At 36.8% G+C, this 21460-nt stretch overlaps 3 protein-coding genes and 1 non-coding gene across 4 annotated transcripts in view; 3 read left to right on the top strand and 1 right to left on the bottom strand.

Moving 5' to 3' along the window:
- The window catches only part of LOC107586770 (myb-related protein A), an 8980-nt gene extending 6277 nt beyond the window's left edge, over window positions 1-2703 (top strand). The window contains exons 7-10 of the mRNA XM_016274291.1: window positions 1932-2042; window positions 2184-2297; window positions 2410-2589; window positions 2680-2703. Of these exons, the coding sequence (XP_016129777.1) occupies window positions 1932-2042; window positions 2184-2297; window positions 2410-2589; window positions 2680-2703 (429 nt within the window). The remainder of the gene's footprint in view (window positions 1-1931; window positions 2043-2183; window positions 2298-2409; window positions 2590-2679) is intronic.
- Window positions 2704-14175: 11472 nt separating this feature from the next.
- LOC107586700 (ribosome biogenesis regulator 1 homolog) lies at window positions 14176-15531 on the bottom strand. The gene has a single exon (XM_016274153.1). The coding sequence runs from the start codon at window positions 15523-15525 to the stop codon at window positions 14452-14454; it is 1074 nt and encodes a 357-aa protein (XP_016129639.1). The 5' UTR covers window positions 15526-15531; the 3' UTR covers window positions 14176-14451.
- Window positions 15532-15762: 231 nt separating this feature from the next.
- On the top strand, window positions 15763-15852 carry trnar-ucu (transfer RNA arginine (anticodon UCU)). The gene is given in 2 exon segments: window positions 15763-15799; window positions 15817-15852. It is a non-coding gene; the product is annotated as a tRNA-Arg (tRNA).
- Window positions 15853-16695: 843 nt separating this feature from the next.
- The window catches only part of LOC107586771 (DNA polymerase alpha catalytic subunit-like), a 60096-nt gene continuing 55331 nt past the window's right edge, over window positions 16696-21460 (top strand). Inside the window, exons 1-11 of the mRNA XM_016274292.1 lie at window positions 16696-16867; window positions 17680-17804; window positions 17890-17986; window positions 18063-18143; window positions 18240-18355; window positions 18549-18611; window positions 18760-18861; window positions 19084-19231; window positions 20695-20836; window positions 20950-21125; window positions 21346-21458. Of these exons, the coding sequence (XP_016129778.1) occupies window positions 16819-16867; window positions 17680-17804; window positions 17890-17986; window positions 18063-18143; window positions 18240-18355; window positions 18549-18611; window positions 18760-18861; window positions 19084-19231; window positions 20695-20836; window positions 20950-21125; window positions 21346-21458 (1212 nt within the window). The 5' untranslated portion in view covers window positions 16696-16818. The remainder of the gene's footprint in view (window positions 16868-17679; window positions 17805-17889; window positions 17987-18062; window positions 18144-18239; window positions 18356-18548; window positions 18612-18759; window positions 18862-19083; window positions 19232-20694; window positions 20837-20949; window positions 21126-21345; window positions 21459-21460) is intronic.

Here is a 21460-nt window from a genome sequence, read left to right on the forward strand (position 1 = left end):
ATTATGAGAATAAAATCTTAGCAATATGAGAATAAAGTCTAAATATTTTGAGAATATGTTATTGTGTTGGTATTTTGACAGGTTTAGGACTGTTATGGACAGCTGACTCCCAAAGCTTTTGATATTCTTCATATTCTGTGTGGTGGTTAATTTGCAGGAGTAACAGAAATGAACTTTTCCAATAAGTTTAAATTAATGTTTACCTTTTATGGGCATTTTTACCTTTATAAGGGCAATTTTTTTTCTAACCTATAATTAAATGTGTGCATCATCTTTTGTTTCAAATTCTAACATCTAATCAATAAATTCAAATAGTAAGACACTATAGGGCTGTCACCAATCAAATGAAATCAGTATCAGCAAAATTTGTGTTTGCAATGCAGAGGTGGCACACAATCTGGATCTGAAGTGGCATTTAGATGCATTCACACAGACTGTTTAATGCAGGACATGAATGCAGTTAACCTGCAGTTACAAATGGAAAAAATTAGATGTTTTAAAACAAAACGTTGAATACTGATATTTGAAATGATTTGGCAGAAAAAAGGGGAAAATATATTTTAAATGTAAACCTAAAATCGCCAGTAGGGGCCGCAAATCACTGCATGAGTTAGTCATTGAGTCATTCATTCAACCGATTCGTTCAAACAGCTGACTGATTCCGTAACGAAACACTGTTGTGTGCTGCTCAGAGACGCAAAACAGTTCTGCTGTGGCTTTGTTTGGAATTAACTTCTTTGTCGAAATACAGCAAAAACAAGAACTATTGTGTCTAAAGTGTAAGTCACTTAATATTAACTTTTGTTTATCAAGCTGTTCATCAAATCATTATCACATTTGCAATCGTGTTGATATATGGAGAAAACGTCACTCTTCTTGTGATATTAACTATATCAGATGATAAAAATATAAAATACATACTATTTATAAATAAAATATACATTTCATACCATCTTGAATTTTGGGGCAATTCTAAATGTATTTTAATAGACTAAACCATGCAGTGAAAGAGTGATGTCAAATCGCATATTGTTTAAAGGGATCCTATTATGCTTTTTCAATTTTTCAACTTCAGTTAGTCTGTCATGTTGCTGTTTGAGCATAAAAAAGATCTGCAAAGTTACAAAGCTCAAAGTCCACTTCAAAAGGAGATATTTTGTTTAACAGAAATCACTTTTCAAAAACTACAACGAATGACTTTTTTGGACTACAACGCATATTTTCCGGGATTTGTGATATCACAAAGATCGACGAATGAGATGAGACCTGGGTGAGCTGCACTAGAGAAGGCAGAGTGTTATCACTATGTCGGAGACACGCTAGCTTTCCCAAAGCAGACAAACTTAGAGTGGTTACAATCATCCTGGTTTAAAGCGCGCTCAAATTTATTTGATTTTGACGCAATATTTACACTGAAGCTCGCAGGCGGCTATGGTAAGGGGCGTGACATTTCCCGACCAGGCGCCGAGTGCTGCCAATCACAACACACACTGGCCCAGCTAACCAATCACAACACACACACTGTCCCAGCTAACCAATCACAACATATTTCGTGTTTCAGATGGCAGACCTTCATTTGATACAGGAATTATTTGAGCCGTTCATGCCAGACTGGGGAGAGAGGTGTTGTAATAATGTAAAATATGTGAAAAATTATGTTTTCGAACTACCTAGTATGAGAGCCTGCTCTAGTACACCCCCAAAACAAAAGAGCATAAAGGAGCATAATAGGACCCCTTTAATATATTTTTCAAATATTTGTTAGGACAAACCTTAACAGTCCCAAAAACAGCCTTCATTTTCTTTTAATTTTGAGGTTAAATATTGACCTGACAGATTACGTAAGATTCACCTATAAAAGGCGATTCATACATTTATCTGGTGCTTCACTCATTAATTTGTCTTTTGGTATATTATGTTGGTGTGTTCAGCCCCAACCACTGGCACTTCTTGAGGAGGACATCAGAGAGGTTCTGAAAGAAGAAACCGGGGCTGACATCTTCACACAAGTGCAGAACCAACCTCAGTTCAGATCTTATGAGGTACTGGCCACTTTCTTACATATTTGTTCTCACAATCATGCAAATGGGTTTAGTTTAAATGTTCGACAGCTTTTATCTAATGTTAACTCTTAAATTGAACACTAGTTTTTATTTTTAAACTGTGTCATTTGGGGTTCACAGCAGATGGAAGCTCCTGCGAGGAAAGTGAGAAAGTCTTTGGTATTGGACAGCTGGGAAAAAGACTGTTTAAATGTACAACTGTTTCCCCAACAGCAGATTAACAGCAATGGAGCAGTAAGACCATTATCCTACTTTACAAACTTAGGATGCATGAGTGTTTTTAACTTTTTGAGTTTGCAATACTTTTGTTTCTCCTCTTCACGCACTATCTTCGCCCCTCTTTTAGTCTCATAGTAACGACCTACTGACCAGATCAATGCTCATGATGCCATTGACGGAGAGAGAGGAGAACTGTTGCTCTCCTGGATCGCAGAAGGAATCTTTTTCAATAGTCCACTCGCTTATCCCACAGGACAAGAGAGAAAACATGACCCAAAAGAGCCCACCATACCAAACACCCGCTCCGGTAATTCACTCATTTGTTCTGTTAGCATCAAAGGAAAGAAGAAAATAATCTGATGTGACATTAACTTATTAATATCCATTGTGCTTGCAGAAATCCATAATTGACTCTTGTTAACTGAAATAAAAATGCTTACATTTTGAATTTTTATAACTGAATGTTTCATTATAAACCTTAACAAATTTAAGACATTGTGTTTTAGTATTATTTATATACTATTATAGTAATTGTTTATATTTTTAAATGAGCTTTTACTTTATTTTTTCAGTTTTCATTTTAGTTTTAGTAATTTAGTACTTCCGCATATTTTGCTTCAGTTAGTTATGCTGTATAGTTATTATAAAAAAAAAAAACTTTTTTTTTGAACAATTATAACCTGCTTCTTTGATATTACAACCAACTCGACAATATCCATGTTGTCATTCACATACCTAAAAATAAAAAATATGCTCTTCAAAATGTGCCACTTGTGTATTTTTCTTTTGAGGTTGTGGGTTATTCTCTGAAACTGATTCAAACAGTATTTAGCTTTTTGATTGACAGCACTTCCATCCTTCCAAGGACCTAATTTTTTGGCTAATAATCACCTTCTCGCTCATGTCACACTGCGAAAGACCTCACAGAGCCCTGTTCTCTTCTGAAAGCAGGTGTTTACAGCAGTAATGGAAGTTGAGGTCTCTTGAGTTGATGGCTATCTGCTGTCACTGGGCCGTGGGGTCTGTGGACTCGCACCCTCCCTGAACAACACAGCTCTCCACAGGTCAGCTGCTCTCTTTAAAGAGGCCCACTCACCCATGAAATAATGTCTTTTGGTTCTATTGTTCTGTATGTCTGTTGGTTTTGCAGGCCCATTCACTCAATTTCCCCTGAATAGAGGGGCGCAAGGCCCCACTGACATGCCTTCTGCTGCTGACGGCCATTACAAGCCTATAACACATGTGCTCTTATATGTTTCTTTCAAATTTGGAGAACACTTTGCTATTGTATTTTTCAGATGGTCAATGCAGGCTTGAGAGATGTCAAAGGCCCATAGGGGATAAATTGGTTGGCTGGTTTGGGCTTTTGTACAGTGCACTGAGTGCTTGATGGCTACTGAAGCCATTTTGGCTCAATGCAAAACAAACACCTGTTGTATTCTTTGACAATGATGTGTAAATTTAGAAAGAACTTTAATCTTTAGGTTGAAATCCAAGCCTTGGCCTTGATTGATGTGATTATTGGTCTACAAGTAGAAAAAATGCCTCTGCATTTACTGTCCAGCTTATACATTTACTGTAATATTTATGTGTAATATTTGTGATGGCTTTATGTATTTGGGATGTCTCAAGGAGGAGAAGTTCTGAAAAAGAACTGGGAACATATTATTGAATACATTGTCTTGTAGAACTTTAATCTTTAGGTTGAAATCCAAGCCTTGACCTTGACTGATGTGATTATTCTCTACAAGTAGAAAAATAATTACTCCGCATTTACTGGTCGGCTTATAAAATTACTGTAATAGTTATGTGTGCTATTTGTGATGGCTTTATGTATTTTGGATGTTTCAAAGAGGAGACAAAAGCAACAAGAAGTTCTGAAAAAGAACTGGGAACATATGGATTAATTTTATTTATTTATTTACATATACACACCACGTGCATAATTATTAAGCACGTTGATATTCTGATCATTATTTTTCCAAGCACATTTTACCAATTCCAAACCACATCAATCTTAATAACTACTAGTAATTTTGTATTTAATAATTTATAAGTGATATATAATTGTCCATGAAAGCTGGAAGTGAAAAGACCCTTTATATTCAGCTGTGCAGAATTATTAGGCATGTTTTCTTTTACAGATAAAATTAGCCAAAAAAAGAGGTTTAACTCAAAAATGTTTAAATCCCCATGAGAAATATTCAAAACTAATGCAATACAGAAATTGCAAAGTTAAGACATGACCACTGGACAGCAAAATGCTCACTGGGTCAGCGGGGTCAGAATGTGAAGAGTCAATGTGAATTTTCAGTCTTTATTAATGAGTATACAATACATATATCAATAAATACTGACAAGAAAACAAAAGTGTTCCGATTTACAAGTAAACAACTCTTATGAACTGGTTCTTTTTAGTGAATCAATAATACAGCTCGGTCAATCCCGTTCGAATCATGAACAAATAACTCTTTTGAATCGGTTCTTTTAATGAATCATTCAAAAAGCCCGGCAAACTTACGAGTTCCCGCTTGGCGAATCCTTCACTGAATCTGTCAGTTTACTGAATCAGCAGCTGACTCATTGGCTGTTTTGCCATTTTAAGTGATGTCCTGCGCAAAATTATGCAATTTTTGTGTACTTAAAGGGATAGTTCACCCAAAAGTGAAAATTCTATCATTTTACTCACCCTCATGTTGTTCCAAAACTGTTGCCTGACTTTCTTCTGAATGATGTTCACCAAACCGATTTGGTTATCCATTGTATGGACAAAAGAACAGAGACATTTCAAATATCTTCTATGTTCCACAGAGGAAAGAAAATCATACCGGTTTGGAACCACGAGGGTGAGTAATGAAAGAAATTTGGACAAACTAGGTCCATCAAACGTAAATTAGTATCCTTACTGACAGATATGACAAAGTATTTTATGAAAAACTGTATGCACACCATCCTGAATGAATATTGGTCACTCTTTTTCCTAAATTTCCTAAAATTTTAATGTAGAAATGATCTTATTTAATCTCAGGAGTGGGACTAGCACCATGCACACTTTTTACAAGCCTATAACACATGTGCTCTTATATGTTTCTTTCAAATTTGGAGAACACTTTGCTATTGTATTTTTCAGATGGTCAATGCAGGCTTGAGAGATGTCAAAGGCCCATAGGGGATAAATTGGTTGGCTGGTTTGGGCTTTTGTACAGTGCACTGAGTGCTTGATGGCTACTGAAGCCATTTTGGCTCAATGCAAAACAAACACCTGTTGTATTCTTTGACAATGATGTGTAAATTTAGAAAGAACTTTAATCTTTAGGTTGAAATCCAAGCCTTGACCTTGACTGATGTGATTATTCTCTACAAGTAGAAAAATAATTACTCCGCATTTACTGGTCGGCTTATAAAATTACTGTAATAGTTATGTGTGCTATTTGTGATGGCTTTATGTATTTTGGATGTTTCAAAGAGGAGACAAAAGCAACAAGAAGTTCTGAAAAAGAACTGGGAACATATGGATTAATTTTATTTATTTATTTACATATACACACCACGTGCATAATTATTAAGCACGTTGATATTCTGATCATTATTTTTCCAAGCACATTTTACCAATTCCAAACCACATCAATCTTAATAACTACTAGTAATTTTGTATTTAATAATTTATAAGTGATATATAATTGTCCATGAAGGCTGGAAGTGAAAAGACCCTTTATATTCAGCTGTGCAGAATTATTAGGCATGTTTTCTTTTACAGATAAAATTAGCCAAAAAAAGAGGTTTAACTCAGACTGAAAAGTCAAAAATGTTTAAATCCCCATGAGAAATATTCAAAACTAATGCAATACAGAAATTGCAAAGTTAAGACATGACCACTGGACAGCAAAATGCTCACTGGGTCAGCGGGGTCAGAATGTGAAGAGTCAATGTGAATTTTCAGTCTTTATTAATGAGTATACAATACATATATCAATAAATACTGACAAGAAAACAAAAGTGTTCCGATTTACAAGTAAACAACTCTTATGAACTGGTTCTTTTTAGTGAATCAATAATACAGCTCGGTCAATCCCGTTCGAATCATGAACAAATAACTCTTTTGAATCGGTTCTTTTAATGAATCTTCAAAAAGCCCGGCAAACTTACGAGTTCCCGCTTGGCGAATCCTTCACTGAATCTGTCAGTTTACTGAATCAGCAGCTGACTCATTGGCTGTTTTGCCATTTTAAGTGATGTCCTGCGCAAAATTATGCAATTTTTGTGTACTTAAAGGGATAGTTCACCCAAAAGTGAAAATTCTATCATTTTACTCACCCTCATGTTGTTCCAAAACTGTTGCCTGACTTTCTTCTGAATGATGTTCACCAAACCGATTTGGTTATCCATTGTATGGACAAAAGAACAGAGACATTTCAAATATCTTCTATGTTCCACAGAGGAAAGAAAATCATACCGGTTTGGAACCACGAGGGTGAGTAATGAAAGAAATTTGGACAAACTAGGTCCATCAAACGTAAATTAGTATCCTTACTGACAGATATGACAAAGTATTTTATGAAAAACTGTATGCACACCATCCTGAATGAATATTGGTCACTCTTTTTCCTAAATTTCCTAAAATTTTAATGTAGAAATGATCTTATTTAATCTCAGGAGTGGGACTAGCACCATGCATGTATGTGTGTGTGTGTGTGTGTGTGTGTGTGTGTGTTTGTTTAGAGGTGTCCCAGTGCAGCATGTTGTACAGAGCCATCCCATGAAGCCCCTCCCTTGGGTCTGTGTGCTCATTGCCTGCCATTGTGTGCAGTAGACAGCAGATGGTAGGCTATCGCAGCAGTGACAGACCCAGTCATCTGGCAGGCACCCACAGTTCAGGCGGGAAACCCAGGCGTGGTGCTCCACTGCCAATTAAGGTCAGTCTTTCCACTGGTTATGACTGGCTGACTGCTGAGAGTTTGGACACTGAGCTGGCCAGGCACATAGCTATACGGTAGAAGCTTGAGCTATAAATAAGCTCATTTAGATGGGTGATTTTTGAGTTTCAGGAGCAAAAGGGGCCCTGCCACCAAACTCAAACAGAAGCCTATAGTGTGCTGCGCTTCATATAAAGTGTAAGTATGAATGATTCTGCTGCACACACAGTTTAGTACGGAAGCCCGTTTCTGTCACAAAATAAAAAGATAAAAAAGCTTATTGTGACTTTTTATTTTACAATTCTGACTTTATTTCTAGGCCAGGCACATAGCTATACGGTAGAAGCTTGAGCTATAAATAAGCTCATTTAGATGGGTGATTTTTGAGTTTCAGGAGCAAAAGGGGCCCTGCCACCAAACTCAAACAGAAGCCTGTAGTGTGCTGCGCTTCATATAAAGTGTAAGTATGAATGATTCTGCTGCACACACAGTTTAGTACGGAAGCCCGTTTCTGTCACAAAATAAAAAGATAAAAAAGCTTATTGTGACTTTTTATTTTACAATTCTGACTTTATTTCTAACAATTCCCACGTTATATATCTCATCATTTTGAGTTAACATGTTGAAATGTATCCTTTCTCAGAATTGCGAGTTTATGACACATTTCTTGCAATACAAAATTTATGCCTCACAATTTTGAGTTTTATCTCGTAGTTCTGTTTTTTTTTCTCAGAATTTATACCTGACAATTCTTGACTTTTTTTCTTTAAATCCTGATGTAACATCTCATAATTGTGACTTTTTCTCAGAATTGCAAGTTTCTTCAAGTTCAGATTTTTTTCTCACAGTTGTCTTTTGTCAGAATTGCACGTCTGTATCTCACAATTCTGAGTTTACATCTTGCAAATGTAGTTTTTTTATCTCTTCTGTGGACAAAAGGATCTGTCTATATTACAGCATGCATATTTCCTTCAAGAAGTGAAGTGGGTTGGTACATTCAATTTCATATTAGTGCACAAAATCACATTATGTTCACAAAATGCATTTTGTGATTCTTAAACAAGATATAAACAATACTGAGAATTCAGAATTACAAGATAACTCAAAATTATGAGATATAACAACGCAATTGTGAGAAATAAAGTCAGAATTGTGTTATAAACTCACAATTTATGTCAGAATTGTGAGATGTTATCTCAGAACTGAGATATAAACTTGGAATTGTGAGAAATAAAGTTAGAATTGTGAGATAAAAAGTCACAATTACCTTTTTTTTTTTTATTCTGGGGCAGAGACTAGGGAAGTCGTGGCCTAATGGTTAGAGAGTCGGACTCATAACCCAAAGGTTGTGGGTTCGAGTCTCGTACCGGCAGGGATTGTAGGTGGGGGGAGTGAATGTACAGCGCTCTCTCCCACCTTCAATACCACGACTGAGGTGCCCTTGAGCAAGGCACCGAACCCCCAACTGCTCCCCGGGCGCCGCAGCATAAATGGCTGCCCACTGCTCCGGGTGTGTGTTCACGGTTTGTGTGTGTTCACTGCTGTGTGTGTGCACTTTGGATGGGTAAATGCAGAGCACTAATTCCGATGTATGTATGAATAATGGGTCACCATACTTGGCCACATGTCACTTCAAAGAGTTCAAAGAGTTCAAAGAGACCCTGCACTGCTAATGAAACAAGATGCAACACAAAAACTAGTCTAAGACATATTTTTCTTGTTTGAATGGGCTGTCCTGGTGAGGAGGCACCTGGTGAATGGGATGGTGGTTGTGGACACTGTATTCTATGGGTGGGGTAGATATAAGTGTTTAAGTCCAGGCTAACAGCTGTCCTCAGGTGAGCTGCAGGCCACATATGCTGCAAGATGAACACAGACTGACTGCATGCTTTTTGTGTTGCAATTTTGAAGGTTCTGAAGTGCAGTAGCATATCAATATGACATCAACAGTCACTGCATCCGTGGATTAGGGTTAATAAGGTTCTGTAAGAGCCCTGCATAAGGGTCCAGGAGAAAGCTGAAGTCATTGTGACCAGTAAGCCAAGCGTAGCAGATGGCCAAGGCATCTTATTAAGCTAAAAAGTGAGAGAAGTCAGTTACTGGGGCTGATTCAAAGGAAACAGTATAGCAAAAAGTTAATCTTATAATATATGGTGTGCATGATGGGCACTTCATTTCAAACTAAAGTACAGGGATTGGATTTGGCGGCTGTTCTAGAAAAGCAGCCAGACTGGTCCAAGGGAAGATAATTATTGTTGTTACATTAAAATGTTAGTGGTTGACAAGTTTGACATGTTTATTGATCAGATTTTTCTGTGCCACTGAACAGCAACAAGGGAAGAATTTTTTTTTTGTTCTTAAATTTTACTTACAGCAATAAAAAATTTATTTTAGCCAATATATAAAAGCACACAAAAATATACAAATTAACCAATGCATAGAAATAGGAGTATATTAGAATAATGTTATTGAAGCTTTTATATATTAAAAAAAACTGTACATTTTTTTTGTAGTTGAACAAAGATTATTGGAGTGCATTTTACAATAAATTTTGCTGTCTAAAGTTTTGATGACTTCGATTTAAAACCTAAATGTATATTATCTTCCTGCTTTTCAGAAAAAAAGTTATTTAGAATTTAGTTTTTTTTTTAATTATAGTGTTTGGAAAATAGAACTGACAAATATATTAACTATAATAAATGTTAAAATGTTATTAATATTAACAAATTAACAATACATATTTTGAAAAGTATTTCTGTTACTGATAGCTGTACAATATTATTTATCACGACCAAGACCAGGAGACGTCAAGTGCAATTATAACACTATTTATGCAATGAAAATATCTGCCTGAATTGAAAGACTAAATCCTTAAATATTTAATGAACATTAATGCAGTATTATTTAAATATTTAGTTCAAGACTATTTAGTGTTTTGCTTATTTAAAAAAATTATAATGTACCCCTTAGACTATGTTTTAAAAATGTATATTATGACATTACTACAGTCTGACAGTATTAAGGCAAATATTATTGAGCAATGAACTGACTATTTTGAGGTGTGCATTTATTAGTGTGGTTAAGTATTTTTTTTCTTGTAGTGTTACAGTTGCCCCAACTACTGTTACAACTTGTAACATTACGACTACTTAATTAAATATTAAATATTATGATTAATTCGGTCTAAATGCAAAATAAATATAGAGTAGTTACCTTTGGCACATATATACATGCTCTTTATACCAAAAGATGACATGTAGTCTTTGAATTCTGAAGGAAAGTACGTGCCTCCAGTCTCCCCTAATATAGTATCACGGGGTTGATAAGTAGTTAAGAATATGCATACCCAATCTAAAACAGCTACTGTACTACTTCTCCTTTGCCTTCTGTAAAGGAAAAGTCATTCATTCAGCCTCAAAAGCCCCATTGGTGGCCCCCTGGCAGTGGCTATTCCTTCGGTGCTTGGACAAGATCCTCTGGAGCAAGTTGGGAGAGCTGTGTGCCTGGGCCTCATGCCTGAGCGCCAGGAAAGCGCCCTCCTCCATATCGTCCCCCCCAGGGGACTTGTAGCCTGCCTCTGCTAGGGAACACAAAGAGGAAACAACAAGCACAAAGGCCCTGTTTATTCCTGATGACCCAGATTCCAGCGCTTTGACGATGGGAGACAAGTGACAGGCTGTTCAGCATTGGTCCGGGACCATCACCAATCAAAGGACCACTGCGAGGTTTAATCTGCCACACCTTGACCGCTCAAAACAGGGTCTCCACAAGCCCAGAGAGTCCAGAGAGTCACCACATAGGAATTCACACTGGTGAAAAGTGTGAAATTGCACTGGCAGTGTTGTTTTATTGGTTGAGAAATGGCATGAAAAGGCTTTCTATTGAATTAAGAACTGTATATAAACATGTTTCCTGCTCAATTTATACACTACCGTTTAAAAGTATGGAATAATTAAGATTTTTAAATGTTTTTGAAAAAAGTCTCTTATAAAGCTGCATTTATTTGATTAAAAATATAGTAAAAACGGTAACTTACAGTAAAACATTCTTACATTTAAAAGAACTGTTTTCTATTATAATATATTTTATGTTTTTATATTTTAATACTTTTTAAGATAAAAAAATTAAAATAAAATTGTATTCCTGTAAGGCAAAGCTGGCTAAGCCATTCCTCCAGTCTTCAGTGTCACATGATCCTTTAGAAATCACTCTAATATGCTGATTTGAAACATTTCTTATTATGATCGATTTTGAAAGCAGTTTTTGCTGCTAAATATCTTTGTTTATATATATATATATATATATATATATATAGACCTATAAATATATGTTTGCAAATAAATGCTGTTCTTTTCAATTTTTCTATTCATTAAAGAATCCAGGAAAAATTTATCATTTATAATATTTAATTTAATTGTAATATTTAGCAGCACAATTGTTTGTAATATTGATAACAGAGGAACAATTAGTAATAATTCAGCTCCAATAATTGATAATAATTGTGCACAAATTCAGCAATAATTTTTATATGACACTGAGATATGGCTGCAGAAAATACAGCTTTGCCATCAGAATGCTTTTCATTGTAAAATAAATTAAAATAGACAACAGGTATTTTAAATGGTAGTAATACTTCATGATACTATTTTTAAACTGCATTTTCATCAAATAAATGCAGCCTTGGTGTGAATAAGACACTTTTTTCAACAAAACATAAAAAAAAAAACTTTATTCCAAACTTTTGACTGGCAGTATATAAAATTAATACAAGCCATTAGGGAGGGTTCATTGTGTAAGAATTGATCCGGCCTGGTGTTCTATCTGTGTGCATTGTTAGCTAATGAGCAATGAGCCATCTGTTTAGGGAGTGTGAGGCTGGGAGGGGGAGCAGCTGCCCGTGTGTGTCGTTGGGGGTCGACGGGCGTAAAGATCTGTAATTTGCAGACTCATTATGTATGATGACAAACTCACCCCATGCCCTCCACCAGGATCACTATAGTCCCGGCCTGGTTTGAACTAAGCCGCCGTAAGCCTCAGCCATGAACTCATCCTTCTAGAAAAATAAACAAAAGCTAAATTACAAAGACAATCAGATTATTTTTGTGCTGTCCTAAAATGTGCAGTGCAAATGTGCCGCAGAAGGAATGTAGTGTATGAAATGTTCATTTTGTGTCACTGTCTGAGCTTATATATAACCCTGGACCACAAAACCAGTCATAAGTTGCACGGGTATATTTGTAGCAGTAACCAACAATACATTGTGTAGGTCAAAATTATTGATTTTTCCAAAAATCATTATGATATTAAGTAAAGATCATGTTCCATGAAGATATTTTGTAAATGTCCTACCTTAAATATATCAAAACAGATTTTTGATTAGTAATATGCATGGCTAAGAACTTCATTTGGACTTCAACTTTAAAGGAGATTTTCTCAATAGTTGTGATGTTTTTTTTTTTGCACCCTCAGATTTCTCTGCAAATATTGTCCTAACAAACCATACATCAATGGAAAGCTAAGCTTATATATTCAGCTTTCAGATGATGTGTTACCACCATCTAGTGGACAGATTATGAATTATATGTGATAGCTCAGAAATAAATGAATATTCAATTGTAAAGATTAATTTGTAATTTAAAAAAAATTCTAACTGTCCATATAAATATATGACTAAATAAATGAGCTGTTGCATTCAGCATGTTTGTGAGATACACTATATTTTGAGTAGAGTACTAAATAGATATTCAATATATAATATCAACTGGTGGTTTTGAGGCCATTACAACATTTGTATCTTAATCTCACATGGTGTATTAGTAAACACCCTGCATTCTCAGCACAGCACTGCTAATTGATTTTGGCATAAAGTGTGCCCTATATTTCTGTCCATTGGCGTGGGGTGTTTGTATTGTGATTGTTTGATTAATGATGCTTAACAAACCTGACAGCAGTCAACAGATGGGCATTTCCCCTCCCAAAGCCCCCAGCTGATCTGAGATGGTGTCGGTGGTCAAACACCATCCATCAAATGAAGAACTGGTTATTAAATTGTTTAGAAAGAGCCACCAACTCTGCAGACGCATCAATATTTTGAACATATGGTGTCTTGTTTCTCACTCAGTGGATGGGTGAGAGTATTTAAGCCGGTCATTTAATTCAAATTAAATTACTACATCATTATAGTAACACACTTGACTAATCTATCAAGAATGACAAATCCAAACAAATGTTTATAGCAGGGCTGTCCAAACTCGGTCCTGGAGGGCCGGTGTCCTGCAGAGTTTAGCTCCAACTTGCTTCAACACACCTGACTGGAAGTTTCTATGCCTAGCAAGAGCTTGATTAGCTGGTTCAGGTGTGTTTAATTAGGGTTGGAGCTAAACTCTGCAGGACACCGGCCCTCCAGGACCGAGTTTGGACAGCCCTGGTTTAGGGGGAGTTTCAGATAACATGGCCAAATCATGCATGGTTATATGCAACGTCCCTCTAATACATTTATTAGTACTTTTTTTTTAGTACATTAACTAGATCACTTAAACATGCATTTAAATGTATTACATAAATGTACCTCTAGATAGAAGCATTGTTCAATATCAACTGTCTGAAATTAACTCCATTTAATCCGCATAGAACAAATAATGTAAAACTGGCTAGAAATGAACAAATGCAATAAATAAGAGATCAAAAGCGTCATATAAATATATACATAATTATTTGCACTTTTTTATGTTAACATGAAGTACATCTATTTTATTTCTTAAAATAATCCCAAAAAAATTTTTTTATACATAAAGGTAGCTAATGTTAGATGGTAGTATATCGGGTAGTAATTTAAGATTTCATTTTTTTTATTTTTATATTGTATTAAAGCAAAATTATTCTTACTATTCTATTACAGCTCATATTATGTAGTGTTTTAAATTTTTGTTTTTGAGTAAAATGACACAATCTATCTAAAATATAACCAAGAACAGACGACATTAAGAGATGATTTGAATTTATTGTGAAATCACCAATATGAATAACACGTGGCAATATTAAATCAAACATTCATGTAGAAAGAGTCCCAATTATTTTCAGTCCAGCACTGCATCCATGTTATTTATAAACACTAAGTCTGAACACCACTGTGCAACCACATATTGTATAGAATCAAACCAGCACCAAAAGCACTGAAAGTTATGGCTGTATGAGACACATGGCAGGTCAACATCATGTATACAATATATATACTATAGCCCACACTGCTGTAGATTTTATCGCTTTCCTTGCTTCATTTGAGGTTTCCGTCCTTTGCCTTTGGGACCCTTTCCCTTTCCACCAGCCTTTCCTTTTCCTTTACCAGACATCTTTCCCCTCCGTCCCTTCTTTCCAAAGTCTTTCTTGTTCTTGTGCCTGGATTCCATGTCCTCTTCCCTCATTTGCTTATTCACAGCTTTGGTGACGTCAAGTCGTGGCTTCTTACTGTCCATCACTTTCAACAAATCCAGCTGTTTTTGTTTCTCACTACTAAAGTCACCAATAAGAGGCTGGAACTTTCTCTTTCTCCCAGTATTTTTAGGCGTCTTCTCCTTGGGCAGGTTATCCTGGAATTTACCAACAGAGGCCGTGGAGATCTTGGCGACATTGACAGCTTGTGCCAGCTCTGCTTTGGACTGCCGAGGGGTGGGTGCAAGGCCCATGCCTGGCACCTTGATCTTCTGAGCTCTGGCGATGTTCTTGAGTCTGTTGTACTCATTCCTGGCCACTCGCTCTTTCTTGGCTTTATTCCTTTTATTAAACTGGTCCTCATTGGGATCTGCATTCTCTGGGACCTCTATCAACCATTCCTTGGTGTCATCTTTGGCACGTTTGTATCCCCATCGCCTCCTCCATTCCTTATGGACTTCATCCCAGACCAAGTTGGTCTTCTTTTTCTTCTGAATGCCTTTCAGCTTGGCAAACTGTTCCCATTTTGTAGGAGGCTTTGGTTTTGGAGCAGGCTTTTCCCTGGGTAATAGAGTGGTTGGATCTGGTAGCTTGGCGACGATGACTTCTTCAACTCTTTCTGTTGGAAGTTTCCACATCTCGTTGATGAGGAGTTGAGTGTTATCTCTGGCCAATGAGCGGAGAAAGTCTTCCCGTTTGCAGTCTTTAAATTCCCGAGTGTCTATCCGGTTCTTATCAAACGCAAGCAAATTACCCGGGTCAAATTCAAGGTCTAACTCTTTGCTTACTGTAATACCTTTTAGCTTTTCAGCCTCGTCTCTTTCGGCTTTAGCGAGCACGTCTTCAAAGCTGCACGAAGCCATTTTGGTTCTGATGACACAACGTGGTTTCCTTCCCCACATGTGCTGCTGAAAGCGGAAGTTCTTTATTTCAAAATAAAAGACCTGCCAACTTAGAAAAGGAAAAAAGACGAAAATATTTAAGCAAATAAAAATGCAATATGTTTTTATACATCATGTTTTAGAAAAACAATAATATCTACTATAATAGTGTCTATGTATTATTATAACAAGATCAAATAGGCCAATAAAACTTCGGCGGTAGGAAGGAGTACCGATACAGTTGCGGGACGTCCCATCGGCTCTGTGGCGCAATGGATAGCGCATTGGACTTCTAGGTTGATGAATGAGGTCATTCAAAGGTTGTGGGTTCGAGTCCCACCAGAGTCGAAGCTTTTGTTTTCAGAAACTATAAAAGTGGCCATATGCCAGAAGTTACCTTGAGTGTTCGGAGATACGATTCAACCAAACACGGTTCAGTGATTCACTCCGAGAATATGTGGAGTTTATAGATGAACTGAACAGATGCGGTTTAACGCTATGGAGCGTTACGTTCGATACTTACGATCAAATATTAAATCTATTCATATTTATCACTTCTATGTGAATATGTTAGGATTATTTAACGTTTTTTGAAGAACAATAACATACATAGAGGTAGTAGATCGACTAAAATGGTTACATTTATACAGATCAACAACAAACAGATTGTAAAAATGTCAGTTTTAAATGGAGACGAATGGAAAATTGTTTCATGTTATTTAGTGTTATTATTTATTATTATCTCATGTAATTTATTTCATATTTAGTTCATATTCACATTTGTTTTACTGTCGTGTATTAAACTGATTGTGTTTTACATTTGTGTTGGTTATGTTTGTCAGGTGTTTAGAGCCCACTCTGTGTCAAAAAAAAATAAAATAACAATATGTTCCATTGTTTTTGGCTACTGCATGCAAAAATATAAGTCTCAGTAAATAACAAATTCTATTAGAAATGCGCAATTATTTTTCCAACTATACAAATAAAGTGATTTCTAACTGTAATAATTAAAAACTCAATACATTCGTAAAGTAATATGTGGTCTAAAAACGAACTGAATCAGGTTTGTCTAAACAACTCGGATCATTGAACTTTTTTTTTGTTTGTTTAAAAAAAAAATTTTTTTATTAGACATTAAAGACATAACATGCAACCGGATCATTGAACTGGTTCAGATTGGTCGGCTGCTGATGTCGTCATATCCGCTGCTCGAGTTTCCCCGGGAAGACACTTTGGCGCGGAATCTGTTGTTTTGGCTCGGCGCTTCTGAAGACGACTGAAATTTGACTTCATATCAGGCACTAATTTATATTAATGGCTCCTGTCTCAAGTCCTGATAAAGACATGGACGGTGGAGATTGTGGTGAGCGTGTATACAGAATATTAATGCAATTAATTCAGACAGGCAGCTTATTGGATGCCTGTACAGACGGCGCTAATATAATATGAAATATAATGAACTAATATACCTGCACCAATTGCTAAAATATGCGTTTATGCAAATACGTGAAGTGTAATATACTTTTGTTGAGTAATTATGATGCTTCAGTCTTTGAATGTAAATTGAACATGGCGTTTCACATTGTCACAATGTTTCATTTTGTAAACGTTACGCTTTCATAATTGACACATAAATACTTTAAATGATCGGTTTGTAACTATTTCCTGTATGTAATAGACTATGACCTGAATCTTTATACATTTGCATGAACATATTGTTAATAAATATGTTTGATAAAAATGTGTACCTCGGGCCTCCTTAGTTGTTGTTATAATAATAACAATCGTAAAATCAGGGGTTAATTGTTTTGGTTTCATATCTGAAATCTGCACAAATAGTTTTATTTTTAGAAATATATTTGTATATATGACAGTAAAAACATTATCAGACATTTTAATTATATAATTATTTTTTATATTATGTATATATATAAAACATTTTTAACTTTTTTTTTTTTAGATATATTTTTTTAATATTAATACAATTATACAGAATATGTGCTGTAACTCCATAATAGTTTTTGCTGGAAAATTATAACAATGATTTGTTTATAATCTTCCATTCATTTTAATTTCATGTGTCACTCTTGACCTGTCATTTTGCAGTTTTTCTATATAGTATGTTTAAACTTAATGCAGTTTGATTTTACTGAAGCACATTTCTTTGTCCTATAGACACATCCGACACATGTGGCATTGCCACTTCACGTTCCAGGCGGGAGAAAAAAGAGAAAGTGGGGCGCAAGTCGGCTTTAGAGCAACTTAAACGAGCCAAGAAGGGAGAGAAGGTTAAATACGAGGTGAGTTGCATGCCAGCTTTTAGTGTTTTCTTGATGTACACATCTTCTGTGTTGTTCCAGTGTTTTGACATTGTGTTCTGATCAGGTGGAGGAGTTCACCAGCGTCTATGAGGAGGTGGATGAAGAGCAGTACTCGAAAATGGTGCGGGAGAGACAGGATGATGATTGGATCATTGATGATGGTCAGTCAAATTTTCATACTTCTACTGACCTCAGTGCTTAAATGGGCACCAGCTGAATGTCTGTTGTCTTTGACAGATGGGACAGGGTATGTGGAGGATGGCAGAGAAATCTTTGATGAAGATTTGGATGATGACGCATTGGAGAAGAATTCTAAAAGTAAGTTCTTTTATTTTCTGTCACTTTGCAATATTAAGCAGTTTTCCCTGAATTGTCTTTACCAGTTATTTTTGCTCTCTATTTAACTGTAAACAGGTAAACAAGGTGGAAAGGGAGGGGATTCGAAAAAGAATGTGAAAAAAGTGTCTGTCAGTAAACCCAACAGCATTAAAAGCATGTTCATGAATAGCAATGTGAAGAAACCTGCTGAGGTATGAGTCACTTAGCCACTTTGTTCCCAGTTTGGTTTTTTGCATAACATAGGCCTTTATGTAAATGTTTAATTCAAAGATTAATTAAATGAACCTGCACTTAAATATGAAGGAATGTTCTGTCATTATTTGGCATCTGCAATGAAGGTCAGACAGGTATAATAGAATCGTCTTTACAATGTTTGCATTCTAGAAACACGTGGATTTGTCTCAAGATGATCTGCTGGGAGATATTCTGCAGGACCTGCACTCTGAGGTGAATGTTTATGACCTTTTGTATCAAATCAATAGCTTTCTACTTTTAATACAGGCATCTTGTAGGTGCTTTCTATCTACAGTGTTTGCACTACAGTATATCAGTTATTGCAGGTATATGACTACATAACCATTTGAATGTTTCACAGAAACCAGTTTTGCTCACTCCACCACCAGTCATTACATTGAAGAAGAAGAAAACACTGGGATCGCCTATGAATCCATTTTCAGTCAAACCACAGGTGCCAAAGGTAGTCATTATAAATTGCAATAATATTTCACAATATTACTATTTTTACTGTATTTTTGATCAAATAAATCCGACCTTAGTGAGAATCAGAGACTTTTTTTGATCTTTTGATTAGTAGTGTACATAAGAAGATGCATTCATTTAGACTTATTTACATTGTGTTGGATTAGAATGTAAAAAAACTCTATTATTTCTATATTAAAACCCTTTGTTTATCTCTCAGGAGTCACCTGGAGTCCAAATGTCGAAGCCCAGACCTGTGGTGACGCGGGTTCCTCCAGCTGACCCTTCACCCAGGTCTTCTGCTCACATTCAACTTAGGAAACCAGCTGCTACACAGATAAAGAAGCCCCAAGCAGAGGAGCCTGATGGTATATCTGCCCTCCTTCCTTCCTACAGACTTTAGGTGCAATTTCTTAAAGAGGTCATATGATGCTGCTAAAAAGAACATTATTTGGTGTATTTGGTGTAATGAAATGTGTTTATGCGGTTTAAGGTTAAAAAAACACATTGTTTTCCACATACTGTACATTATTGTTTCTCCTCTATGCCCCGTCTTTCTGAAACGCGTCGATTTTTTACAAAGCTCATCGGTCTGAAAAGCGAGGTGTGCTCTGATTGGCCAGCTATCCAGTGCGTTGTGATTGGCCGAATACCTCAAGCATGTGATGGAAATGTTACGCCCCTTGCCATATTGTGATGCCCTGTCCCGGCCGGAGCAATGAGACAAAACATTAAAACCCATTATAAACAAGGCATTTGTTGCATCCAGTGGGGACATAATTATGACTTTTTTTTTTTTTTTTTGATACTGTCTTTTTACGCGTTGCATCACGCCGTGTAAACATAAAACCATGTCTGCATTTGTGATCGGAGAAATGACAAACAACAAGCCCTACTCTACACTGCTCAAAACTCACGTTTGAATCATCAGTGGCAAATTCTTTATATATAAAAAAACTTACTTACAGTCTGTGAGTTAGAACAGCCGGCATTGTAGTCTACTCTACCAGGATCAGGAAACAGTCCTCCATAAAATGTGCTGCACACATCTGAATATTTGGGTTGAAGTGTTCTGGAACAGTGTTGTAAATACAACTTAACCAGTTGTAATTTCTAGTCGTGTCCTCTTTTGGAAGGTCAAGCAAAGTAGTTTCGCTTTCACAACGAAACACAGCGTCACACATGGTGGCCTTGAGTGAGCAGAGGCTGGGTACTAGAGTGAGCAGAGGCAGGGGGCTAGAGTGACCGGTGGCCGGGGGCTAGAGTGAGCAGAGGCCGGCGGGCTTGTGGCAACCACATGTGACGACCCCGGGCTGGAATCTGCTTCGTCCACGATGAATGCCGATCCGGCAATCCACAGCACGAAGTTGATGTATGTCCTCAGCGACCAGCACAGATCGGTTCCAGGCATATCGGTGGATATCGTTCTCTTTTGGAAGACCAAACAAAGTAGTTTTGCTTTCACAATGAAACAGACAGCGTCTTCACGACATAGCGGCGGCGGAGGCAACAACAATACTACAGCGAGAATAAAAGTTACGCCTTCTTTCTTTGCGTGAACATTTGGGTGGCATTATGCAAATCTTCCCACATCGTGACGTAGACATGTGGGGGCGTGTTAGAACGAGCCATTTTAGGTAGGCGTGGTTGACTCTTAACTTTTAAAAGAATATCTCTTTGGATTTGAGACTTTAGTCTTTGCAACTTTACAGATCTTCTTTATGCACCAAGAGCTTGTAACACTTCAAAGAGAAAGGAAAAATTGAAATCGCATCATATGACCCCTTTAAAAAATGTATTGCTTTTAATTGCAATTTAAATTTGTATTTAGAAGAGGCAATTGAGTTTGATGAGATGGACTTTGATGAGCCCATGGAGGCAGAGAATGTTGAGGAGGAGCCAGTGAAAGTGAAGGCGGAGCTTGAGACCTCCACTGTGGAGCCCAAGACTGAGCCACAGGATGAGATGTTAATGTATGTCTGCAACACACAGGCTTTGAATTAAGAATTGTCTTTATATTGATTGATGTGACAGTCCTCCTACAGAGAAAGCCGTTTTCTGCCATAAACATCTTTGCGCTCCTCAGATCCGGACTGGGTGGTGGCATGGGCTGGGAGAAGATTGAGGAGGGGGAACTCAACGAGGCTCCTGTGGAAGTGCAGGTGGACTCCAGCCAACTCCCGCTGGTGGAGGGACCTGACGGAGATATGGTCTTCCGCTTCTACTGGTTGGATGCTTTTGAAGACCAGTACAACCAACCTGGTGAGCATCTCCTCCTCCATGATTTTGCATAATACATGTGCATACAAATCCATTCTAATAGTTTTAGCTCTTTTCTGTGACCCATAATTGACGGTTATATATTTGCTTTGACTTCAAATGCCCAATTTACCCAAGTTTTCCTTCTTATTCCTACAGAATTGCAATTATTTGATAACCTTAAAAGTGGTGTTGTACAGTTTACTTGTGTTTTCCTCTCCAGGTGTGGTGTACCTGTTTGGAAAAGTCTGGATTGAGTCCGCTAAAGCACATGTCAGCTGTTGTGTTGCTGTAAAAAACATTGAGAGGACGATGCATCTCCTTCCCAGAGAACATGT

This window comes from Sinocyclocheilus grahami, unplaced genomic scaffold (genome assembly GCF_001515645.1).
Source record: "Sinocyclocheilus grahami isolate Dianchi unplaced genomic scaffold, SAMN03320097.WGS_v1.1 scaffold85.1, whole genome shotgun sequence".
NCBI lineage: Eukaryota > Metazoa > Chordata > Actinopteri > Cypriniformes > Cyprinidae > Sinocyclocheilus > Sinocyclocheilus grahami.

Coding starts and splice junctions, on each gene's coding strand:
- LOC107586700 (XM_016274153.1), bottom strand. CDS start 15,525: ATGTGGGGAAGGAAACCACGTTGTGTCATCAGAACCAAAATGGCTTCG.